The sequence below is a fragment of the Gigantopelta aegis genome, chromosome 7, assembly GCF_016097555.1.
Source record: "Gigantopelta aegis isolate Gae_Host chromosome 7, Gae_host_genome, whole genome shotgun sequence".
Lineage (NCBI taxonomy): Eukaryota > Metazoa > Mollusca > Gastropoda > Neomphalida > Peltospiridae > Gigantopelta > Gigantopelta aegis.
Window position 1 is genome coordinate 28361909 of NC_054705.1, and position 27147 is coordinate 28389055.

The 27147-nt window shown below is 38.7% G+C and overlaps 1 protein-coding gene across 1 annotated transcript; it reads right to left on the minus strand.

Annotated features, from left to right (window-relative positions):
• Positions 1 to 1646: 1646 nt before the first annotated feature.
• On the minus strand, positions 1647 to 25844 carry LOC121376929. Its single transcript, XM_041504735.1, has 3 exons — positions 25400 to 25844; positions 14359 to 14502; positions 1647 to 3183 (listed from the first exon to the last, which is right to left on the minus strand). The coding sequence occupies exons 1-3, from the start codon at positions 25605 to 25607 to the stop codon at positions 2936 to 2938; spliced, it is 600 nt and encodes a 199-aa protein (XP_041360669.1). The 5' UTR covers positions 25608 to 25844; the 3' UTR covers positions 1647 to 2935.
• Between the last annotated feature and the right edge of the window lie 1303 nt (positions 25845 to 27147).

Sequence of the window (27147 nt, forward strand, 5' to 3'; positions counted from 1 at the left end):
AAGGAATAATCCATGTAAATTATTTGTTCTAAAATCACCAACTGATGTTTGAATAGAAATACCTTTTTAAAAAATATTCTTAAATGGTTGTGGTCATGTTGGAACTTGGAAATGCAAACTGTTTCACTAGATCATCTCTTCCAATACACCACCATTTTAAAATGTAAACAGTGTTCTTTTTAGGCATAAGCTTGTCATTATAACCATGTAAACAGTGTTCTTTTTAGGCATAAGCTTGTCATTATAACAATGTAAACAGTGTTCTTTTTAGGCATAAGCTTGTCATTATAACAATGTAAACAGTGTTCTTTTTAGGCATAAGCTTGCCATTATAACAATGTAAACAGTGTTCTTTTTAGGCATAAGCTTGTCATTATAACAATGTAAACAGTGTTCTTTTTAGGCATAAGCTTGTCATTATAACAATGTAAACAGTGTTCTTTTTAGGCATAAGCTTGCCATTATAACAATGTAAAGAGCATCAGCCATAATTATTGTAATATGTAAACAATGTTGTGTTTAGGCATAAGCTACAAATGTATATCTAGCCATTATAACAATATATGTAAAACAATCATAGAAATAAGTAAAGTTTGTCACTAGTCCACCAGAAAAGTACATCTAGAAATCTACTTGTTCACCAATAATTTCACTTGTCCAAATGAGTTGTTAGTTTTATTCAAAAGCAAGGACAATGTTTTTGGTTACTCAGAATGAAACAGCATTATAAATTTTTACTTGTCCACTAGACAACCATTGGGGTCCATTTTGCTTATCAGAGCAGATTTTCACTTGTCAAAAAGGACAAACGGACAAATGCTTATTTAGGCATTAGCAAACCATTAATTTAATATGTAACAATTGTCTATTTAGGCATAAACTAGCGACTATAACAATATTATCCTGCAATCACTACATATGAATGAATATTGGAAAGATATGATGACTAGAAATATTACTTTTTGGGATGGAACTAGTTTTACACTGGTTATAATTAGTAGAGTACTCCTGTATTGTTCACTTTTACACTGGTTATAATTAGTAGAGTACTCCTGTATTGTTCACTTTTACACGGGTTATAATTAGTAGAGTACTCCTGTATTGTTCACTTTTACACTGGTTATAATTAGTAAAGTACTCCTGTATTGTTCACTTTTACACTGGTTATAATTAGTAAAGTACTCCTGTATTGTTCACTTTTACACTGGTTATAATTAGTAAAGTACTCCTGTATTGTTCACTTTTACACTGGTTATAATTAGTAGAGTACTCCTGTATTGTTCACTTTTACACTGGTTATAATTAGTAAAGTACTCCTGTATTGTTCACTTTTACACTGGTTATAATTAGTAGAGTACTCCTGTATTGTTCACTTTTACACTGGTTATAATTAGTAGAGTACTCCTGTATTGTTCACTTTTACACGGGTTATAATTAGTAGAGTACTCCTGTATTGTTCACTTTTACACTGGTTATAATTAGTAAAGTACTCCTGTATTGTTCACTTTTACACTGGTTATAATTAGTAAAGTACTCCTGTATTGTTCACTTTTACACTGGTTATAATTAGTAAAGTACTCCTGTATTGTTCACTTTTACACTGGTTATAATTAGTAAAGTACTCCTGTATTGTTCACTTTTACACGGGTTATAATTAGTAAAGTACTCCTGTATTGTTCACTTTTACACTGGTTATAATTAGTAAAGTACTCCTGTATTGTTCACTTTTACACTGGTTATAATTAGTAAAGTACTCCTGTATTGTTCACTTTTACACTGGTTATAATTAGTAAAGTACTCCTGTATTGTTCACTTTTACACTGGTTATAATTAGTAAAGTACTCCTGTATTGTTCACTTTTACACTGGTTATAATTAGTAAACTACTCTTGTATTGTTCAGTTTTGTTTAAAGTTACTTATTCTTTTATTTCCAATTGATGGTTTTAATTTTTTTTAAACGTTTTTGAAGACTCAGGGGTGCAGAAATTACTCGCCCACTTACCAAATGTGAGTAAAAATTCTGACGGACGCGTTAAAAAATGCAAGTATGAGTCCCGACGGGCCACGTGATGTTGATCACTTACCAGGTGTTCTTAAAAATGTTTTGTCAATATATTCATATATTCAAAGTGAAGACACAGTATATTATAATAGTATTAATAATATATTATTATACAGACTGGCTGACTAGTAGAAATTATTGTGGGTTAGTAAATTTTAGTTGGTTCTGGTCCCCTGCGACTACAGTATTTTTATTTTAAAAATAAATTGTTGTTGTTTTAGAACTAATTTGTTTTAGAGTACAGAAATTATATGCAACAGGACATTCAACTTCGACAGGACATTCACTGTAAAGTTGTGAAAGAAAATGTTTCATTTCATTGATCTTTTTGTGTCACATGTAGGACTGCAAGATCAAAAAAATAACCAGTTACGGTCTTAAAGTATCGGTCAAATGGACAACCGACAGAGCCTCGCGGTATTCGCCATTCTTCCCTTGGCAGGATAAAGCCGATATCTTAATTAGGACAGTAATCAGTTATTCTCTATGTAAACAGCATCATATATGGTTATAAGTTAGCCGTTATTTTAATATTTAAACAGTGTCATAAGCTAGTCATTATTATAATATAAAAACTGCATCCGATTTATTAGGCATAAGCTATAGCCATTATCTTAATATGTAAACGGTGTCCTATTTAGGCATGATAACAATATGTAAACAGTTTCCTATATGAGTATAAGTCAGCCATTATAAATCCTGTCTCCTTTTAACACTCTTTAACATTTCTTTGCTAAACATTTTAATAAAACACCATTACAAATAACTTTGTAAGAATTATAGACACATAATACAAGGCGTGTTAAGCCTTGCCACATTATAAGTTATATACCCTTGTATGTGGAGATATTTACAGTGTGTTGTGTACCGCCCTAGGGGTCCTGGTCTATGAACAGTGTGTACGGTGTTGACCACACCGTCAGACGTTTCTGCATGTTGATGATGAGGTCGGCGGCACGACTTGCCTCCATCGCGTGGAAGACGACTGCGAGGAACGTGAAACATGTCGATGTGATGGCGAGGTGGAACGACCAGTTCAATGCAACGATGTGCCCATCCACGCCAAACATGTCAGTATAGTCGAGACCAAACAGAACGAGAGAGACCAGCTCCACCGACACTGAAACACAAACACACAGTATTAGAGACCAGCTCCACCGACACTGAAACACAAATACACAGTATTAGAGACCAGCTCCACCGACACTGAAACACAAACACACAGTATTAGAGACCAGCTCCACCGACACTGAAACACAAATACACAGTATTAGAGACCAGCTCCACCGACACTGAAACACAAACACACAGTATTAGAGACCAGCTCCACCGACACTGAAACTCCACCGACACTGAAACACAAATACACAGTATTAGAGACCAGCACACACTGAAACACAAACAGTATTAGAGACCAGCTCCACCGACACTGAAACACAAACACACAGTATTAGAGACCAGCTCCACCGACACTGAAACACAAACACACAGTATTAGAGACCAGCTCCACCGACACTGAAACACAAACACACAGTATTAGAGACCAGCTCCACCGACACTGAAACACAAACACACAGTATTAGAGACCAGCTCCACCGACACTGAAACACAAACACACACAGTATTAGAGACCAGCTCCACCGACACTGAAACACAAACACACAGTATTAGAGACACACCGACACTGTATTAGAGACCAGCTCCACCGACACTGAAACACAAACACACAGTATTAGGCTGATACCAGCTCTACCGACAATGAAACACAAATACACAGTATTAGAGACCAGCTCCACCGACACTGAAACACAAACACACAGTATTAGAGACCAGCTCCACCGACACTGAAACACAAACAGACAGTATTAGAGACCAGCTCCACCGACACTGAAACACAAATACACAGTATTAGAGACCAGCTCCACCGACACTGAAACACAAATACACAGTATTAGAGACCAGCTCCACCGACACTGAAACACAAACACACAGTATTAGGCTGATACCAGCTCTACCGACAATGAAACACAAATACACAGTATTAGAGACCAGCTCCACCGACACTGAAACACAAACACACAGTATTAGAGACCAGCTCCACCGACACTGAAACACAAATACACAGTATTAGAGACCAGCTCCACCGACACTGAAACACAAATACACAGTATTAGAGACCAGCTCCACCGACACTGAAACACAAACACACAGTATTAGAGACCAGCTCCACCGACACTGAAACACAAATACACAGTATTAGAGACCAGCTCCACCGACACTGAAACACAAACAGACAGTATTAGAGACCAGCTCCACCGACACTGAAACACAAACACACAGTATTAGAGACCAGCTCCACCGACACTGAAACACAAACACACAGTATTAGAGACCAGCTCCACCGACACTGAAACACAAATACACAGTATTAGAGACCAGCTCCACCGACACTGAAACACAAATACACAGTATTAGAGACCAGCTCCACCGACACTGAAACACAAATACACAGTATTAGAGACCAGCTCCACCGACACTGAAACACAAACAGACAGTATTAGAGACCAGCTCCACCGACACTGAAACACAAATACACAGTATTAGAGACCAGCTCCACCGACACTGAAACACAAACACACAGTATTAGAGACCAGCTCCACCGACACTGAAACACAAACACACAGTATTAGAGACCAGCTCCACCGACACTGAAACACAAACAGACAGTATTAGAGACCAGCTCCACCGACACTGAAACACAAATACACAGTATTAGAGACCAGCTCCACCGACACTGAAACACAAACACACAGTATTAGGCTGATACCAGCTCTACCGACAATGAAACACAAATACACAGTATTAGACAGAGACCAGTTCTACCAACACAGTATTAGACAGAGACCAGCTCTACCGACACAGTATTAGACAGAGATCAGCTCTACCGACACTAAAACACAAACACACAGTATTAGGCAGAGACCAGCTCTACCGACAATGAAACACAAATGCACAGTATTAGACAGAGACCAGCTCTACCGACAATGAAACACAAATGCACAGTATTAGACAAGAGACCAGCTCCACCGACACTGAAACACAAAGGCACAGTATTAGACAGACCAGCTCCACCGGGACTGAAACACAAACGCACAGTATTAGGCAGAGACCAGCTCTACCGACAATGAAACACAAACGCACAGTATTAGGCAGAGACCAGCTCTACCGACAATGAAACACAAACGCACAGTATTAGGCAGAGACCAGCTCTACCGACACTGAAACACAAACGCACAGTATTAGGCAGAGACCAGCTCTACCGACACTGAAACACAAACGCACAGTATTAGGCAAAGACCAGCTCTACCGACACTGAAACACAAACGCACAGTATTAGGCAGAGACCAGCTCTACCGACACTGAAACACAAACGCACAGTATTAGACAGAGACCAGCTCTACCGACACTGAAACACAAACGCACAGTATTAGGCAGAGACCAGCTCTACCGACACTGAAACACAAACGCACAGTATTAGACAGAGACCAGCTCTACCGACACTGAAACACAAACGCACAGTATTAGGCAGAGACCAGCTCTACCGACATTGAAACACAAACACACAGTATTAGGCAGAGACCAGCTCTACCGACATTGAAACACAAACACAGACAATGAAACACAAACACACAGTATTAGGTAGAGACCAGCTCTACCGACACTGAAACACAAACGCACAGTATTAGGCAGAGACCAGCTCTACCGACACTGAAACACAAACGCACAGTATTAGGCAGAGACCAGCTCTACCGACACTGAAACACAAACGCACAGTATTAGACAGAGACCAGCTCCACCGACACTGAAACACAAAGGCACAGTATTAGACAGAGACCAGCTCCACCGAGACTGAAACACAAATGCACAGTATTAGGCAGAGACCAGCTTTACCGACATTGAAACACAAACACAGAGTATTAGGCAAAGACAGGTCTTTGCTCTACCGACACTGAAACACAAACACAGAGTATTAGGCAAAGACCAGCTCTACTGACACTGAAACACAAACACAGAGTATTAGGCAGATACCAGCTCTACCGACACTGAAATATCGGCTATTGGATGTGACTGAACCGTAAGTGGATATGAATTAATTAATTAATTAATTAATGTTTAACAACACCCCAGCATGAAACATATATCAGCTATTGGGTATCAAACAATGGTAAATGTATAAACGAATTGATTAGACTGCATATACAGATTTCAAAGGAAGACTGGTATATTATAACCATCTGTGTTTTGTATTGCTTCAAGATGGACCAGCCTCGGTGGTGTCGTGGTTAGGCCATTGGTCAACAGGCTGGTAGGTACTGGGTTCGGATCCCAGTCAAGGCATTGGATTTTTAATCTAGGTACCGACTCCAAACTCTCAGTGAATGCTCCGCAAGGCTCAATGGGTAGGTGTAAACTACTTACACCGACCAGTGATCCATAACTGGTTCAACAAAGGCCATGGTTTGTGCTATCCTGCCTGTGGGAAGCGCAAATAAAAGATCCCTTGCTGCTAATTGGAAAGAGTAGCTCATTAAGTGGCGACAGCGGGTTTCCTCTCAAAATCTGTGTGGTCCTTGACCATATGTCTGACGTCATATAACTGTAAATAAAATGTGTTGAGTGTGTCGTTAAATAAAACATTTCTTTCTTTTGCTTCAAGATGGCTTCACAGTTTCATGCACACAGTGTCTGTCCTACAAGCCACTACTGACACGATCATTCTGACTACCTGACATGTTTATTTCACCAACCAGCCAACACATAAAACGTTGACAGATCTATACATGCATATCATAACAAGAGGTGACAAAGTCAGCCAGCACAGCATGCCAGGTTTATGGAGTCCATCAATCTTGACTGTTTGCCAATACACAGAACACTGTTCAGCAGCCGGTCAGAGTTCAGTGTGAGGTACTCCATAGATGCTGAGGAATAAGCATTTTTTAGATCTTTCATTACTACAGTTGACGACAGTCACTTTTGGCACCCTTGCTTTGGCTTTGTACACAATAAATATAGCATATCTTACCATAATTTCACTTGAAATCCATATTTCGTAAAAGGTACAATTTTTTAATCACAAGATTTTCTTCAAATGCATTCAAGTGCATTAGTAATGCTCAACCAAAAACTTTTCAATAGCAATTTTGCATTGGAATTTTTCCAGCATTCCTAAAACAGAAACAATGTACACAGTTTATGGTTACTGTAAAGAGATGCAAAGTGATGTCATTGAAATACTGATGTCATTCAATTCAAAATTAGCTATATTATTACATTGCTTCATCACATTAAAATAAAAACTGACCTACTAACCTTGACCCCTGTCAAATTTCTATGACAAGCAGATAACGCTGTTTACAGGTCAGTATTTTTTTTTTATATATAATTCTGAACAAAATATTAATTTTAAGTTTTAAAAGATGAAAGAAATAAAAAGTACCTTTTATCAAATATATCATATAAAAAAAATTACCGCTGGATATGGTTTATTTATTGTGTACAAAGCCAAAACAAGGGTCCAAAAAGTGACTGTCATGGACTTTGATTCTATCATTCTGGCACTGTTATGACATCTATCAACACATGAACACAATGCCAGGCATGGTGGAATCAAGCAAACATTGGCTGGGAGGGGGCTGAACGAAGGAGATTGAGGAGGTGAAGCATCCCCCAGCCCCTCTGCTCTACCATTGGCTGGGAGGGGGCTGAATGAAGGAGATTGAGGAGGTGAAGCATCCCCCAGCCCCTCTGCTCTACCATTGGCTGGGAGGGGGCTGAATGAAGGAGACTGAGGAGGTGAAGCATCCCCCAGCCCCTCTGCTCTACCATTGGCTGGGAGGGGGGTGAATGAAGGAGATTGAGGAGGTGAAGCGTCCCCCAGCCCCTCTGCTCTACCATTCCTGCAGTGAAACTCCTCAAAACCGGACACCCAAGGACCAAGCAAAAAGTCTGGTTTTAAGAGGTACTAGTACCCAGTTTAGAGAGGTTCTATTCTGTATAGATATTTAAAAAGGGGCCGCAAAATTGAGTGAATTCCGGTTTACAGAGGGTCCAGTTTTGAAAGTTTCAGTGTACAATCAAATATTGCCAGCTGTAAGAAGAAAGTGAAACAAAGTAGATTGTATCATGAGTTATCATTAGCATGTGAGAAGAAAGTGAAACAAAGTAGATTGTATCATGAGTTCATCACTAGCATGTGAGAAGAAAGTGAAACAAAGTAGTTTGTATCATGGTTTCATCACTAGCATGTGAGAAGAAAGTGAAACAAAGTAGTTTGTATCATGGTTTCATCACTAGCATGTGAGAAGAAAGTGAAACAAAGTAGTTTGTATCATGAGTTCATCACTAGCATGTGAGAAGAAAGTGAAACAAAGTAGTTTGTATCATGAGTTTCATCACTAGCATGTGAGAAGAAAGTGAAACAAAGTAGTTTGTATCATGAGTTCATCACTAGCATGTGAGAAGAAAGTGAAACAAAGTAGTTTGTATCATGAGTTCATCACTAGCATGTGAGAAGAAAGTGAAACAAAGTAGTTTGTATCATGAGTTCATCACTAGCATGTGAGAAGAAAGTGAAACAAAGTAGTTTGTATCATGAGTTCATCAGTAGCATGTGAGAAGAAAGTGAAACAAAGTAGTTTGTATCATGAGTTCATCAGTAGCATGTGAGAAGAAAGTGAAACAAAGTAGATTGTATCATGATTTCATCACTAGCATGTGAGAAGAAAGTGAAACAAAGTAGTTTGTATGATGAGTTCATCACTAGCATGTGAGAAGAAAGTGAAACAAAGTAGATTGTATCATGATTTCATCACTAGCATGTGACCAATTCTTCATATATACTGTCAAAAAAATGCATAGGTGATAGGTAAAGAAGAAAAGTGTTTGATATTTTACAAAATATAGGGTTTTTTGATGCCTCATTTCCATTTCGACGTAGACGAGTTACAAGATGCCAAGACTAAACCTACCGAATCGAAACATTGCAATAGGCCACCTCCAGTTAGGTGAATCGCAGTCAGCAGTTGCACGCCACATGAACATCTACCAGAGCACCATTTCACATCTCTGGGACAGGTACCAACAGTTTCAATCAGCTGAAGACTGGCCCAGAAGTGGAAGACCTCGCATAATAACTGCAGCATAAGTTCGCTACATCCGGGTTCTGCACTTGCGTCACCGAACTGCCACAGCAACGAAGACTGCTGGACGCATACATGGTTTGAGAAGGGTTTCTGCACAAACCATTCGGAACCGACTTCGAGAAGCTGGTTTACGGGCTAGGAGACTGTATGTTGGCCCCGTCCTGTGATGTCAACATCGACATTTACGTGTTCACTTGTGTATGAATGTACAGGGGTGAAACTTGGGAAACTGGCGGCGAGTATGGTTCAGCGACGATTCACGTTTCCTTCTACAGTGACGTGATGGACGACGAGTTTACAGACACCGCAATGAACATTTTGCCAACAACTGTGTCGCCCATGTTGACAGATTTGGTGGAGGGCATGTCATGATGTGGGGAGCAATCTCATACACCGGCAGAAGGGAACTCTGTTTGTACAAGGCACCTGACAGCTGTACGCTACCAGGATGAAATTCTGTGCCGTCATATGCTTCCCATTTTGGATCGACAGAGAGAGCTCTTTCAGCTGGACAATGCCCGGCTGCATACGGCATGTGTAACAATGGATTTCCTACAGAATGAGAACATTAATGTGCTGCCATGGCCATCAAGATCACCAAATCTCAACCCCATTGAATATCTATGGGACGAACTGGACAGACGTGTACGCCAGCATGACATGGAGCCTCAGACACTTCTGCAACTGTCACATGCACTGCAGGAAGAATGGGCTAGGATTCCACGTGCCCGGATTCAGAGACTCATTCAGTCTATGCCAAGGAGATGTCGCACACTGACTGCTGCTGCTGGTGCCACACAAGGTACTGATTTCATCGCCCTCGTGCGATGCTGTTTGGTGACGAAAACGCCTCCACTTTTGTCAGTCCATAGCAAGAACATTGTCACATACTCCTGTCAAATTTGACTGTGATACGATCATAAATAATGAAATTATGCCACTTTTTGTATTAAAGAGATAATTCCATGAATATTTCGCCTATGCATTTCTTTTTTGACAGAGTATACTTAAACATAAACTAGCTATGTGTATTAAATTCATTGTGCAAGATATATGAACAAGCTTGCAATAAGCCATAAAAAATATCACTATAACATAAAGTCTGATCATCTTGATTAATTAGAATGATTCTGAATTCTAGTTTACTGTTATGATAATATTATGGTTCAAGCATAATGTCCTGGGCAGATATCTTAGCTGCAGGTATCTGGCTATCTGTCAAGGAGAGATTAAAGAACATTAATCTGTACCTGAACTATTGTTCTAGGTGTAGATTATTTCCCAAGAAACAATGCAATTTGAATATTTGGTGGATTCAAGTCAGAACTTACACACTGTAATATGTAACCACTTTAGCTCACAAAGCCGACATCTGTATCATGAATAAACATGTAATATAAGCCTTGTTTATCTGATACTAGTAACAGTAATGTATTCAGACAAAATACAATGAAGACTGCCAAAAACTAAATTAAAACTCAGAGATTATGTTTAGCATGTGCAATTCCACAGCTAGCCAGTAGTACAGTACAGTACAGTGCAGTACAGTACAGTATACAATACAGTATACAATACAATACAATATACAATACAATGCATTACAATATACAATACAATACAATACAATACAATACAATACAACCTTTATTGCAACCTTTATATGTGTACATTGGTTAAGTGGAAATAGCAAGGGATCTTTTATAACCACCATCCCACAGACAGGATAGCATATACCATGGCCTTTGATATACAAATCCTGATGTACTAGGTAGAATGAGAAGTATCCCAATGGTCCTAGTTGTCATTCATTGAGTTTATTTATTTATGCCCACACATCGTATGCATGGTATATGCCACTGGGCCAGAATGTACATAAAGTTTAGCTGAGAAATCATGTAACCGTATACTGGCACAAACAATGACAACCACGCTGACCTATCTGGCCTTTTCTTAATTATCAGATAATATTAGTTATCATTTTATTAATAATGAGATAATTTTAATTAACAATGGTATTACCTTTCATGGAAGGTCAAAAATGAAGCCAAAGCACCAAATCAGGAGTGGTTCTCATACCAAGCAGATTTATATTATATCTCATGAATCAAAACAGATTTATATTATATCTCATGAATCAAAACAGATTTATATTATACCTCATGAATCAAAACAACTGGGGGTGGGACGTAGCCCAGTGGTAAAGCGCTCGCTCCATGTGCTGTCAGTGTGGGATCGATCCCCATCGGTGGGCTCATTTGGCTATTTCTCGTTCCAGCCAGTGCACCATGATTGGTATATCAAAGGCTGTGGTATGTACTACCCTGTCTGTGGGATGGTGCATATAAAAGATCCCTTGCTGATAATCGAAAAGAGTAGCCCATGAAGTGGCAACAGCGGGTTTCCTCTCTCAATATCTGTGTGGTCCTTAATCATATGTCTGATGCCATATAACCACAAATAAAATGTGTTGAGTGCGTCGTTAAATAAAACATTCCTTTCTTTCTTTTCAAAACAACTGATTGATATTGGAGAGAAATAAACGTGTATCATCATGGGTAAAACACACTTCCACGTGGCTTGGTGAAATCATTTAAAGAAACATGACATACATGTTCAAAGTCAAAGATTGTTTTCTTTAATGACTTTAGATCACAAATGGCTAGGCTACTGGATGTCAAACATGTAATGACATTATTAGATCACAAATGGCTAGCCTACTGGATGTCAAACATTTAATGACATTATTAGATCACAAATGGCTAGGCTACTGGATGTCAAACATTTAATGGCATTATTATATCACAAATGGCTAGCCTACTGGATGTCAAACATATAATGACATTATTAGATCACAAATGGCTAGGCTACTGGATGTCAAACATGTAATGACATTATTAGATCACAAATGGCTAGGCTACTGGATGTCAAACATATAATGACATTATTAGATCACAAATGGCTAGCCTACTGGATGTCAAACATTTAATGACATTATTAGATCACAAATGGCTAGGCTACTGGATGTCAAACATGTAATGACATTATTAGATCACAAATGGCTAGCCTACTGGATGTCAAACATCTAATGACATTATTAGATCACAAATGGCTAGGCTACTGGATGTCAAACATGTAATGACATTATTAGATCACAAATGGCTAGGCTACTGGATGTCAAACATGTAATGACATTATTACATCACAAATGGCTAGGCTACTGGATGTCAAACATCTAATGACATTATTAGATCACAAATGGCTAGGCTACTGGATGTCAAACATCAGCCTACTGGGTGTCAAACATCTAATGACATTATTACATCACAAATGGCTAGGCTACTGGGTGTCAAACATCTAATGACATTATTACATCACAAATGGCTAGGCTACTGGGTGTCAAACATCTAATGACATTATTACATCACAAATGGCTAGGCTACTGGGTGTCAAACATCTAATGACATTATCAGATCACAAATGGCTAGGCTACTGGATGTCAAACATCTAATGACATTATCAGATCACAAATGGCTAGGCTACTGGATGTCAAACATCTAATGACATTATCAGATCACAAATGGCTAGGTTACTGGATGTCAAACATCTAATGACATTATCAGATCACAAATGGCTAGGCTACTGGGTGTCAAACATCTAATGACATTATTAGATCACAAATGGCTAGGCTACTGGATGTCAAACATCTAATGACATTATTAGATCACAAATGTCAAACATTTAATAACTCTGATATAAACGGCCAAATTCACAAAGTCTGTTTGTCTTATATGCATAAATTACAAAAAATTTCAGTGCTTAAACAAAAAGCATTTAAAAATAAGAGTACCGGTGAGGTACATGATACGCCCATCAGGAGGTTGATGGAAAACCATATCTGTATTAATAAATATGTTACCGGTATGATTCAAGTCTAATTATGAGAATGTTTTGCAATGGGACTGATGAACAGTTTGTTCTGGATCAACCACCATCCCAAGTTGTTCCTACGTGTGGTTTGATGATCCTGTATGCATCTGTATGCAAGATATGGTCTGGACAAGAAACTATAACAGATATACATACGGATGGACGGATGGACGGACGGATGGACAACGCCATACTATAATTTGACACATCATAGATGGGCGTATAAAAACAAGCTTCATAAATCCGGCCCATTGTCTTCAGAGAAGATCTACTACGTATTTCCCATTAGCAGAAAGGGACCAGGTTGTATATGCACTTTCCCACAAACAGGACAACATATACCCCAGCCTTTGATATACCACCTGTGGAGCACTGGTTGACTAGGTAAAACCCAATACGTCTCCTGATGAGTTTTGATCCTATGACCTTTAGCACCTCAGATGAGCACTCGTACCATCTGGGGGCGGGACATAGCTCAGTGGTAAAGCACTCGCTTGATGTGCAGTCGTTCTGGGATCGATCCCCATCAGTGGGCCAATTGGGTTGTTTGTTGTTCCAGCCAGTACACCACAACTGGTATATAAAAGGCCGTGATATGTGCTATCCTGTCTGTGGGATGGTGCATGTAAAAGATCCCTTGCTACTAATGCAAAAATGTAGCTACTAATTGCTACTAATTAGCAATTAATGGGAAAATGTGGCAGGTTTCCTCTCTAAGACTATATGTCAACATTACCAAATGTTTGACATCCAATAGCCAATGATTAATAAATCAATGTGCTCTAGTGGTGTCGTTAAACAAAACAAATTTCGTCTTTTTTTCTTATCATCTGAACAAGCATCCCTTGTTCAAATCAGTGAGATTATGAACTGATGTTAGGTCAGAGTGTAAAACTATCAAATGAAATGAAACAAAATATTGCTGATCATGTGTGCCATAATGACTCGTATTGTACCGTGTGAGAACTTACTTGTCAAATGACTCGTATTGTACCGTGTGAGAACTTACTTGTCAAATGACTCGTATTGTACCGTGTGAGAACTTACTTGTCAAATGACTCGTATTGTACTGTGTGAGAACTTACTTGTCGTAATGACTTGTATTGTACCGTGTGAGAACTTACTTGTCATAATGACTCGTATTGTACTGCGTGAGAACTTACTTGTCATAATGTTTACAATGGTCAACGTCTTGTAGGTTCCCGATGATTCGAAGAATTTGATGTGCGACAAAAATGACATGATGGCACCTAGCAACGAACCAACAACAGCTATGACAAACGCAGCCTGGACGGTGCGAAACCAAACTGAAAGTAAACAAATGAATACATATAAACCACTGAACAATAAATTGTACATCAATGTGGAATCAAACTGAAAGTAAACAAATTAAAATATTTATAAAGTACTACACAAGAATCATCCATAAACTTCTTACAAACTTTCACATCTTATAAAATGTTTTTAAATGCATATTTTGAACACACTAATGTGTTTTCACTGTTAACACACAGTAACAGAAATGACATGATTTCGCCAAGCATCAAACCAAAAACTCTCACAAATGCAATAATATAAGACTCTATCATAATTATGCGGTCATGTGGGATAGAAAAAGTACAACCAAGGTGGTGGAAATTTCAACCCGAGGTGAGGCTTGCCGAGTCCCAGGGTCAAAATTTTCACCACCGAGGGTGTACTTTTTCTATCCCACATGACCACATATGATGGAGTCTTTTTCTCTCATTCATTCGATAAAATAAAGCATTATTTTACACGAACAGACAAAAATGGTTGAAAAGTAACTTTTTTATTTGACTATTTTATCATAAATAATGTTTGACATGTTTATTTCTATGTGTTAAAAGCAGTTTAACATTATATATTAACAACATAGCTTTTATAATGAAGGTTTTAATCACCAAAATGTCATCTGAAACTGTTATCTGACAGGAGTGTTGGAAAGAAAGAAAGAAAGAAAGAAATGTTTTATTTAACGATGCACTCAACACATTTTATTTACAGTTATATGGCGTCAGACATATGGTTAAGGACCAGACAGATTTTGAGTGGAAACCTGCTGTCGCCACTACATGGGCTACTCTTTCCGATTAGCAGCAAGGGATCTTTTATTTGTGCTTCCCACAGGCAAGATAGCACAAACCATGGCCTTTGTTGAACCAGTTATGGATCACTGGTCGGTGCAAGTGGTTTATACCTACCCACTGAGCCTTGCGGAGCACTCATTCAGGGTTTGGAGTCGGTATCTGGATTAAAAATCCCATGCCTCGACTGGGATCCGAACCCAGTACCTACCAGCCTGTAGACCGATGGCCTAACCACGACGCCACCGAGGCTGGTTAGGAGGATAGGAACCAATTAAAAGTTGGTATGACCTTGAAAGCAATTTATTATGTATATGATATCTATACTATGCGAGCACCATAGGAAGAGAAAAAAACATTCCTGGCCCCAGGGCCGTTCCGGCTGTACAGCTTCCGACACCCCTGTCTGATGACCTTGCATGACCTTACATGACCAACTCACATTAATATGATGTCATATCACCAGTGACATCATACTACCCTTGGTAAATGCAATCATGTGGATAGTTCTATCATGTATACTTAAGGATGAGAGAATTAATCCTCAGTTGAAGTGATCACAGAAAACATGTCCTGTGTTTCTGCCACTCACACCACAACTGGTCAAAGACCGTGGTATGTGCCTTCCTGTCTGTGGGAAAAGTGCATATAAAAGATCCCTTGCTGTATTAGGAAAAGATTTAGCGGGTTTCCTCTGATGACTACATGTCAGAATTATCAAATGTTTGACATTCAAAAGTCAACGATTCATTAATCAATGTGCTCTAGTGGTGTCATTAAACAAAACAATCTTTAAACAAACATTTTTCTGCCACTCCTGGCAAGCTGATACATTATAGTGTGACCTACATCAATGTAGAAGAAAAATAAAGTGAATAATCTTTGAAAGTTCTATATACTGTCTAACAGTGGACTGCAATAAGCTTTAAAGAAATCATTGAAATATGAAATCTGCCAAATTGTACAACCTTATCATTCTATATATATCTTCAATACTGTCTATCCCTTACCCAAATGGCATTCTGTATATATCTTCAATATCGTCTATCCCTTACCCAAATGGCATTCTGTATATATTTTCAATACAATCTATCCCTTACCCAAATGGCATTCTATAAATATCTTCAAAACAGTCTATCCCTTACCAAACTGAAAGAACTCCATGCAGCAGACACACAGACCTTACTTTCATTCAAGACAAGCCTCTACATTTTTAAATTTAGCCTCTTGTTAGGTTCTTTGGATAGAAGACTAAGTTTAAATGGTGGTGGGACATAGATATAGATAATGACATACTGGTAACAGAGAGTCACAAGCAACCCCTGAAATTGCCCAGGGCAATCAGCAATGCCGTGGAGTTTCTAATTCTCCACAGCACTTTGGACTATATTCAGGGTTTTACAGTGGCATGGGTTTTTTGCAATGGATGTTTTCTTAATTGCAGGGACTGACAAGGTATCTAAGGCATCTCATGATATACTCAGATAGTTTTAGTTTTCACAGATCTGCTCTTAGCTATGATACCTGTATGTATAGGCCTGTATTTGATAGCACATTAAATCAGTTTCATATCATGTCAGCAATATCATTAAAAGGTGGCAACCAGTGATTTTTTCACTGTTTCAATTTTATGTTCACCGGGTACAGAATTTCAAATAATAAACACTCCCGACTAAAAGTTATTAATTTTACATAATTTGTACATGTTGATAACTTTGTGATATGCATTGGAAAGTTTGTGCCTGACAGGTTAAAATAGCTGGTTCATAATCTATGGTGTTAATCTCTAAGATAAACCAATGAAATTGTATCTTTCTTAGGCTTCAGTATCAACTTGTCACATGCCATTTACAGCAGACAGTAATAGCTGCCTATAATGTGATTTTCACCTGTTATTTGTATTCTAATGCATGTTTAAACTGGGGTGGGGCTCAAATACTACAACAAAGCCAACTCCAGCTCCAAAAGGCTTAACAATAAAGGCTTTCCTATTGTTAACAAACAAATGTAATAATTTCATAAAGTTATGAATCAAACAAGCAACCCTAGGCTATAGTTTGATACAGACATTCACAAAATTCCTCCAACATCCATGTACAACCCTGTCCATTGTTTTACAACACAAAATTCTTTTTTCTTTTTTTTTTATGTAAGTATTTACGTGAACTTAAATTTACACTAAGCTCTAATAACAGACAGAGATAAACTCTCAGTCACATTCACTTTATAAACTTGAGCCACATTTACTTTGTAAAGAGGAGGCGTGTTTGCATGAACCAGACGTTGGAGCACAGATAACGTAATCAAACAGACGTAATCAAACAGACATTCTTTACCTCAGAAAACACATAGACAACCAAGAGCTGAGCTAGGGGCTAACCGTGTCCAGAGATCTGTACACACAACACCTCCCAAGACAAAACCTAACACCTCTCTGATTAATGGCAGGAAGTTCTATGTCATGAAGTAGGAAGGTGTCAAAACGGGGGGGGGGGGGGGCACACACACACACACACAGATATATAAACCATCACTGCTGCTACTGGATCAAGAAAAGTGCCGGTCTCGGTGGTGCAGTGGTTAAGCCGTCAGACTACAGGCTGGTAGGTACAGGGTTCGCAGCCCGGTACCAGCTCCAACCCAGAGCGAGCTCTTAAGGACTCAGTGGGTAGGTGTAAGACCACTACACCCTCTTCTCTCTCACTAACCACTAACCAACTAACAACTAACCCACTGTCCTGGACAGACAGCCAAGATAGCTGAGGTGTGTGCCCAGGACAGTGTTCTTGAAACTTAATTGGATATAAGCATGAAAATAAGTTGTAATTAGCCCAATGGGCAGTTATTAATGAATGCAGCGATAAGTAAACATGCCAAGAAGGACAATGTGTTGTATCACCTTTTTTGGCTACTGATTTACTTAAACCATTCTACATTGCGTAGTGTTTTTCAAATGCACAGTTAGTTCAGGGAGCATATTTCACCTACCAAGCATAATGCACAGATCAACTTTTCCAACATCTGATTTATGCCATTACAGAACTTACTAAACACTTGAGATACTTTCTTCCATAGAATTACCCACAAAGTATATTCATACTAAACCACTTCAATGTAACCAAGTCAATCTGGTAAACACCTCAACTATAGGCTCTTTATTGATTACGGCAACCTAACAGATACACCATTCTATAGGTTCTCTTATTTGACGTATTCAGTGTCTTCCAACACTGTCTGCTAGAACTGAAAAACTCCCACCCCACCCAGTTTTCCAGTAAGCTTAATATTCTTGGATTCCAGGGCAGATGCTCAACATCCCCCCCCCCCCATCCCTTTGTAAGTGAACACTGTCAATAGATATTAGATACACAGATTACCAACAAGTGCTGCAATCCAAGGAACTGCTTACGTTGGAACACGTGTGTTTACCCAAATAACATACAAGTGGACATGGGCTTGTTTGTGCTATTGATTTACCTGGGTCAGAATTAAGACATTCTGGTCTGACCTACTGTCTAGTTGGCAGACCGATCACACACACACACACACACACACACACAAAACATCTAAAACAAGTATGTTCTACCATCGCCCATCAACAGCAGCCAGGTAGCCAGTCTAAACAAGTGTGTGTGTACAGAGAGAGCGAGTGATCACATGTATCTACATGGATAAAACTAGAAACACATGGATTGAAAAGTGAAATGAAAAAAGGTGAAATAAAAACAAAAGAAAGGAATGTTTACTCAATAACACCCCAGCACATTGTGTAATTGTGATATTTTGTTTACAGAAAGTTTAGTTTTGTTTAACGACACCACTGGAGCACATTGATTTATTAATCATCGGCTATTGGATGTCAAACATTTGGTAATTGAGAGATAGTCTTAGAAAGGAAACCTGCTACATTGCTCCATTGACTCACTCAACACATTTTATTTGTGGTTATATGGCATCAGACATATGATTAAGGACCACACAGATATTGAGAGAGGAAACCCGCTGTTGCCACTTTATGGGCTACTCTTTTCGATTATCAGCAAGGGATCTTTTATATGCACCATCCCACATACAGGGTAGCACATACCACGGCCTTTGATATACCAGTCGTGATGCCCTGGCTGGAACGAGAAATAGCCTAATGGGCTAACCGATGGCGATTGATCCCAGACCAGCCAGACATCAAGTGAGTGCTATACCACTGGGCTACATCTCACCTTTTGTTTACGGAATTACTGAGCGAGAAAACATGCTACAACACGTAACTAATCTTTTTTAGTATAGAACTAAGAGCAGTGAGGAGATTTGATACTAAACTGTACACTTTTCAATAGACCTGTTAATGGTCTTTGATATAAAGTTATATATTTTGTTTAACGACACTACTAGAGCACATTGATTACCTAATCATCTGCTATTCGAAAGTCAAAAAGTTGGTTTTGTTTAATGACACCACTAGAGCACATTGATTTATTAATCATTGGCTACTGGATGTCAAACACAAACACCTCAGACTGCATTAGATCCCACCCATGGTTTTTGATATACCAGTCCTGAAAAACTGGCTGCTATGGATTGAAAATAAAGTGTCGTGACATCATCTGCCTCAAATTACTATGCTGGCTTTGTAAAACATTACTGTTTTCAAGTGTTATGTATCAAGGTTTTATTATCCCCAGCTGGCTGCACTCCAATACTGAGTGAGGCAAGATGAAGCTTGGTGGTATACAGAGATATCACCTAAGGTCCAATGGATAACTGGGGTAGCTGGATCTATTGCCCTCAGTGAACTCAGGTTTTCTTTCCATATCAACCAGTGCCCCACAAATTATATATCAAGAGACTCTAGTATAGAACGAGTCAGTATCATCATTTCAGGTTCGGTATCAGTATCAGTATTTTGGGGGTAATTAACCTCGGTATCAGTGCAGTATTTGATATTGACAAAACCTAATACTTATACTGATATCGGGGATATTTGTAGGGGTATACCTCACTTCAAATGCATGCTTGCATAATGTTCACATTATTTCATAATCCAATATCACCATTCTGTTCACGTGAAAATTTTACATGTTAGATTTTCTATGTTAAATTTCCTCCAACTTTTATTAGGAATATGTTGCTCACAAGTTCTTCTTGTCACCTAGTTTGTGTTAGAGTGATGTCGTTGGATATATTTTTATAGTGTTTTACTTAAAGGAATGCTCACGCAAGGCTTTTGAACTGGTATGCATATATTCAACGATATATAATGCACATTATTGCTTAATATCAACAAGTATAATTGTATAGTTAATTAATAAAATGGTTAAATGTGATGACTATTATATATAACGGCCATTTTGTAGCATCCCAGTGAATACTCCCTCTGGCGAGCCGGTGGTTACGTAATACTTAATGCGTCACATCAGGAATTAGTCTTAGAACTGAAGAAACAAAACGTACAAGATTTTTGCGGATGCATCACAATGTTCTGTAATAATATCCATCTCAGTCAGCCAGCAATAAGTATATATTATTTTTCAATACAAAATAAACCACCATTGTCGAAGTGTCGAAATAACTGCATTATGTTTTGTCCATACATTAACCCACGTACTGAAATGATGATCCAAGTTTTTTCTTAGTTAATTGGTCTTTTCTTTCCGTGGTCTGTACCTGTGGTTTCTGATTGGCAGGTGTATATTTTGGACAGTTACTAGTCACAGTGCCTAGACACACAAAAAATATGTGCCTGTTTTATTAAGATCACAGGGTATTGTGGGAAAACTACGCGGCCAACCCTAAAATGATAATGGACATTATCAGCAATCCTGCTTTATTACTGTAAATAATTCGGTAAAACCCTTGATTAAGTAGACTTTCCCATCTAAAATCACAAAATTGTCCAATTACGTAGTCCCAAAGAAAAGACAATTATCACTTGGGTATCGTGAGTGGTTGTTTTTGCTCCCAAAGTACTCTACCAATAGGCCCAATAATATGCATTTTTTCTTTGGATTTTTTAAGAAAGAAAACTATTATAACACCATTTCATTCTATTAATGCAAATTGAAATATATTTAGTCAAATAGGTTTATTATATTATCAAGTCATTTATGTTGTTTTACAAGTCAGGTTGATAAAAGCAAAGCGCCTTGTTGTAAACGACTGCCTTTTTTACACTGTGCATACAGGAGTTGGTCAGAGCTGATGCCACTTTGCCCCAAGCTAGAATTTCCGACACACTAAAAACAAAAGAAAATGGCTGCCCCCAGTTAGCAGGAATAATCACGGGTTTTTTTATTAACTCTAAAATTAAACGTTTTTAATTTCTTAAAGTGTTAGTATGTGTTGGTGGTCCGGGTATGCATCTTTCCAGCACATAAGGCTCATGTTTGAGTTTACTCTCCCTTTAATGGCGAGAATATTTTTTAATATTGAAATTTCGGTATGTTGAGGTTTGCTCAGTACGGTAAATTGGTATTGACAGGATACCGATACCAAATGGTATAAATGGTATACCGTCAAACCCTACTCCGGTATTTAACTTTTTGTTTGTTTTCCGTCTCAGTTTTGAAGGAAACAATTTTCAGTCTGCATTATAAAATATTCAACATTTTATTTACTTTTTAACACAGGAACATAGGTGTGTAAAAATAAGCCAATAATCAGCACATTTCACAAGCTGTTGTGATGTTTGTTATTTTGTCAATAAACGTTAACACTCAATTACAGATTGGGTTCTCAGCCTGGCACCCACTTAGAACAAAGACCATCCCACTGTAAAACACAATGAACACACTGGAGCTAATAAACAATATCACTCCTTCGTTGGGCAGTTAACATGTAAATGTTTAATTCCCTGTAAAATGATGCTAAATTCCCCATATTCAGTGTCATGGGCATTGAGTGAAATATGAGAAATGACATCTCGAGCATGTGGGTGTAAACAGGTGTTTATTAGCTATGTAAATAGGAGGTTGTTGGCAGGAGGTGACTATGTTGAATCGCTTGGAGACTTTCTAAACAAACACGGCCTTTGAAAACCATATCACTGTTTACAGGAAATACTTTCAAGTTTTAGAGTAAATGGTAGTTGATAGTTATGGTAGTTGATAGTTAATGGTAGTTGATAGTTAATGGTAGTTGATAGTTAATTTTCAAACTGATTACCAACTGTCACTAATTGAAATTTTGAAATCAAAATTCCCAGATTTAACTTAAAATTAATTTAAATAAATTATATTAGAAGAGACCGATCTGAATTAGCTGTCATGGTAACATATTTCTGACTACTAGGGATTTTTAAATGACTAAAATTACACATTACGGTAAATGTAGTTTGTCGTTTAGAATACAAATTTTATATCTGTATATTTGTAACAAATGTATGTGTAAAACACGCTGTGAAATGATCGGCAAATCAATAAACATATATTCATATTCATATATTTAATGTTTTTCTGGTTGTTCTAATGTTTGTAGTAACACAAACTAAATTTTACCTCTCCTTAATTTTACACATACAGAAAGGTGTATACATACATGTATTAGGAAGTAAAATATAGTTTGAGCAACTACAAGCATGAGGACAATCCTTCTCTGTGGACTCATTTGCAGTTTGGGCTATTTTTAGTTCCAACCAGTGGTCCACAACTGGTTCATCAAAGGTCGTGGTATGTGCTGTCCTGTCTGTGGGAAAGTGCATATAAAAGACCCCTTGCTGCTTATCGGAAAGAGTAGCTTATGTTGCGGCAGCGGGTTTCCTCTAAAGAAATATGTCAGAATGACCATATGTTTGACGTCCAATAGCCGATGACAAGATATAAATCAATGTGCTCTAGAGGCGTCGTAAAATAAAACAAACTTTACTCTTGTTTTTAATATATGACACCATTTACATGGTGGGGGCGGGATGTAGCCCAGTAGTAAAGCAGTCGCTTGATGCGTGGTCCATCTAGGATCGATCCCCGTCGGTGGGCCCACTGGGTTATTTCTTTTTCCAGCCAGTGCACCATGACTGGTATATCAAAGGCTGTGGTATGTGCTATCCTGTCCGTGGGATAGTCACTTTAGTGCATATAAAAGATTCCTTGCTACTAATGAAAAAAATGTAGTGGGTTTCCTCTTTATGACTGTGTTAAAATGACCATGTTTGACATCCTATAGCCGATGATTAATAAATCAATGTGCTCTAGTTGTGTCGTTAAACAAAAACAAACTTTAACTTCATTCACATGGTCATGATGAGTTACTGTAAAAACTAAATGGGTTATCTGAATGTGTTTTTATGTAACCTATAAATACTTGTAAACACAAAATGTCAATTCTCAGATGCCTGTATTAATTTAAAGATCCTTTCTTAGCCGACACAAAACTAGTCCCAGTGGTGTTGTGGTTAAGCCATCGGACATAAGGCTGGTAGGTACTGGGTTCACAGCCCGGTACCGGCTCCCATCCAGAGCGAGTTTTAACACTGTACTACACTGACGTCTCTCTCATTAACCACTAACCACTGTCCTGGACAGACAGCCCAGATAGCCAGGACAGTGTGCTTGAATCTTACTTGGATAAAAATAATTAGTCATGAGGTGCAGTAGATTACTTGTAAAATTGTATTTATATATGGGAAACATGACAGGTACACCATCTGGATTAATTTTATAAATATATTTAATTATTTTAAACATATTTTGTTCACTTCAGTTATGCTTGTGTCATAACAAAGAAACATCACATATATTAAAAATGTACATTTATTTAGTTTGTTTTAATTTTTGATTCCCTTGCTACTATCTTTAAAAGTTGCATAGTAAATTGCAACATGATCTCGACTGAAGACAATGTTCCCTGTGTGGGGGACTGTTTGATACGACTAACCTCTGACCCATCACACCTCTGTCAAGCACTGCATGGGGAACTATTTGATACGACTAACCTCTGACCCATCACACCTCTGTCAAGCACTGCATGGGGAACTGTTTGATACGACTAACCTCCGACCCATCACACCTCCGTCAAGCACTGCATGGGGAACTGTTTGATACAACTAACCTCCAACCCATCACACCTCTGTCGAGCACTCAACCGTGGAGTTAGATATTGCCTGTGTGTTAAACTGGGACAGTGGTGAAGGGCTGTGACTGGATTCATGGATTTCAAGGTGTGGTCACTGTTTTAGTTTGTTAGACTGGAAGGGGTGTGGTGAGAAGCTGTGACTGTTTGTTGGATTAGATCGGGGTGGGCAGTTTTGATTGTTGGATTGGATGGGTGGTGGGGAGTTATGGGGGTTCAGGGCTGCAGCTAGCGGGGGGGGGGGGGGGCAAGGAAAAAAATCTGGAAAACATTATAGAAACTTAAAGAAAATTCTCTTCTTAACAATTTAAGGAGTTTTAGACTATTAACTACTCAGTTGCTTCCACCCCACAACAAAAAAAACCTAGTTGTGGCCCTGGGGTTGTGATGTTTGGATTGGATGAGGTTGGTAGGGTGATATCGGGTGTGTGGAGTTGTCTTTGTATGATTGGGAGGGGTATGGTGGGGAGTTGTCATTGTTAGATTGGGAGAGGTATGGTGGGGAGTTGTGACTGTTGGATTGGGAGAGGTATGGTGGGGAGTTGTGAATGTTGGATTGGGAGGGGTATGGTGGGGAGTTGTGACTGTTGGATTGGGAGGGGTATGGTGGGGAGTTGTGACTGTTGGATTGGGAGGGGTATGGTGGGGAGTTGTGACTGTTGGATTGGGAGGGGTATGGTGGGGAGTTGTACTGTTAGATGGGAGGGGTATGGAGTTGTGTGTTAGACTGTTAGATTGGGAGGGGTATGGTGGGATTGTCAGGTTGATTGGAGCATTGTTTGTATTGGATTGGGAGGGGTAAAGTATGTTGTATTGGAAGGGGTAAAATATCTGTTTGGAGTTAGGGGTAGTTTTAGGGGTAAGGTTGGAGTTAGGGTTTGGTTCCCTCTTTATATCAATACAATGAGGGGGGATGTTTGACATTTTTAAGTACAGCCAACGATTAATTAATCAATATACATGTATAATGATCATGTGTTGTCGTTAAACAAAACAAATTTTAATTTTGCTCTCTAGTAGGCACTAGGCCTATACGTACCAATATCTCTGGGGTTGATGAAGCGACCTAGTGACTCCATATCTCCACAGTAATTTTCGTCCAGGTCACAGTGCCAGAATATCCCCACATCGAAGTTGGTCTGTCCCCGGGTCCACAGCCAATGTGGAGTGGCTATGGAGATCACGTTAAACGTCAAACTCAGCACCCCGCATAGTAAACCAAGCACCGAACAAACTGTTGTGGCCATTTTCACTTTTAACTTGGAAACTCCCTGTCACTGTCCCTGTCACTGTCAAATCACAAAAAACTTTTTCTTCGGCAACTTTCTGATTATCTGTATACAGACTATGTTCAGTAGTTTTAGATTGTTTGTAGATATAACGATTTCGTCTAATACTCCGTCTCTGTTTCTCGATCGGTCACGAAAATGTTTGACCGAAACTGTCGAAACTCCTAGATGACAGCGTGTCACGTACTTGTCTGAGTGAATGGGAAAGTCGTACCAAGTCACGTGACGCCGACGTCAGCGGCGCAAATAAACAAAGAACTCGCGTCACATTGGCCTCTCGATCCTGTGCTTGGAAAGTTGGATTTAAAGTTCCCGATACCATTATACCGTAAAAAATTTTTAAAAAATTTGGGGAGTTGGATTTATAGCAGAATAAAAAAGCTGAGACAAATTGTTCAAAACTTACGGAACGCTGTATAGGGGGTGGGGTAATATCCCGATGATATAATGGGTTTGTCAAGAGTGACACAACGTTTTCATGTCTCATCTGTATTGATACATAGAGCCAGTCATTGTCTTCTTTCTGTTACAGAAGGTTTTTCAACAAAATATTTTTTACTACTAGAGCTATTTTTGATAACTGAAATTATACGTTACTTAGATTTTATTGTTTAGATTATCAATTTCCTTACATTCGAAGTGTTTTTGGTCATCCTGGTGTTTTCAATATCACAAAATCCATTTCTCATATTTTAAAAATCGCACGTGCGTCTGAGAAGTAACAGTTAGGGACGGTCCATAAATATCGATGTGCTTCACAATCCGAACAATGTTCGGAAGGGGGGGAGGGGGTAAAAGCCATGTTCGGATTGCTTTTCAGGTAAAACATCGGTCCATCGAAGGTCAATGTTTCGTACACATTATATCAATGTTTTTATGTTAGGATTAGGGGAGGGGGTCAAACCCAATCCTAACATTGTTAGGATTATGAAAACCATTGACATTTATGGACCGTCCCTTATGGAGTCGAGTTTTAGTCTATTTTCAGAGGGTATTTCACCATTTCAAAGTCACAGACTCTTTTTTCACTCAAATGTAACTTTATCCAAATGTGTTACAGGTTTGTAGATTAACTAAAGTTAGTGTTAATTTTCATGGGTTGAAACTAGGGTATGTCCCTTTAATAAAGGCGTACCAATTAAACAAACATCAACAATGCAAAGAGAATCTAAAATATATGGGTCAAATTATATAATGGTGACAGTAAAAGGAGGGAGCATATCTAGTCGTCGGAAGTGGGTGGCGCTTTGAGGAGGGGGATCTGGTCCTATGAAGATCACACACACACACACTGACACACACACACACACACACACACACACACACACTGACACTGACACACAAAAACATGTATACACACACACACACACACACACACAAACACATACATACACACAGAGACACACAGTTGAAATGCGAATTACTAGGTGCCCCTCATACATCGGGAAGTTACAAGAGCATCAATAAACTTATGTAATTTTAGGGGCATGAACTACAA

Coding starts and splice junctions, on each gene's coding strand:
- LOC121376929 (XM_041504735.1), bottom strand. CDS start 25,607: ATGGCCACAACAGTTTGTTCGGTGCTTGGTTTACTATGCGGGGTGCTG. Junction 14,503..25,399: donor CATCAACCCCAGAGATATTG/GTACGTATAGGC, acceptor GTTTACTTTCAG/TTTGGTTTCGCACCGTCCAG. Junction 3,184..14,358: donor CATTGTAAACATTATGACAA/GTAAGTTCTCAC, acceptor TTTGTGTTTCAG/TGTCGGTGGAGCTGGTCTCT.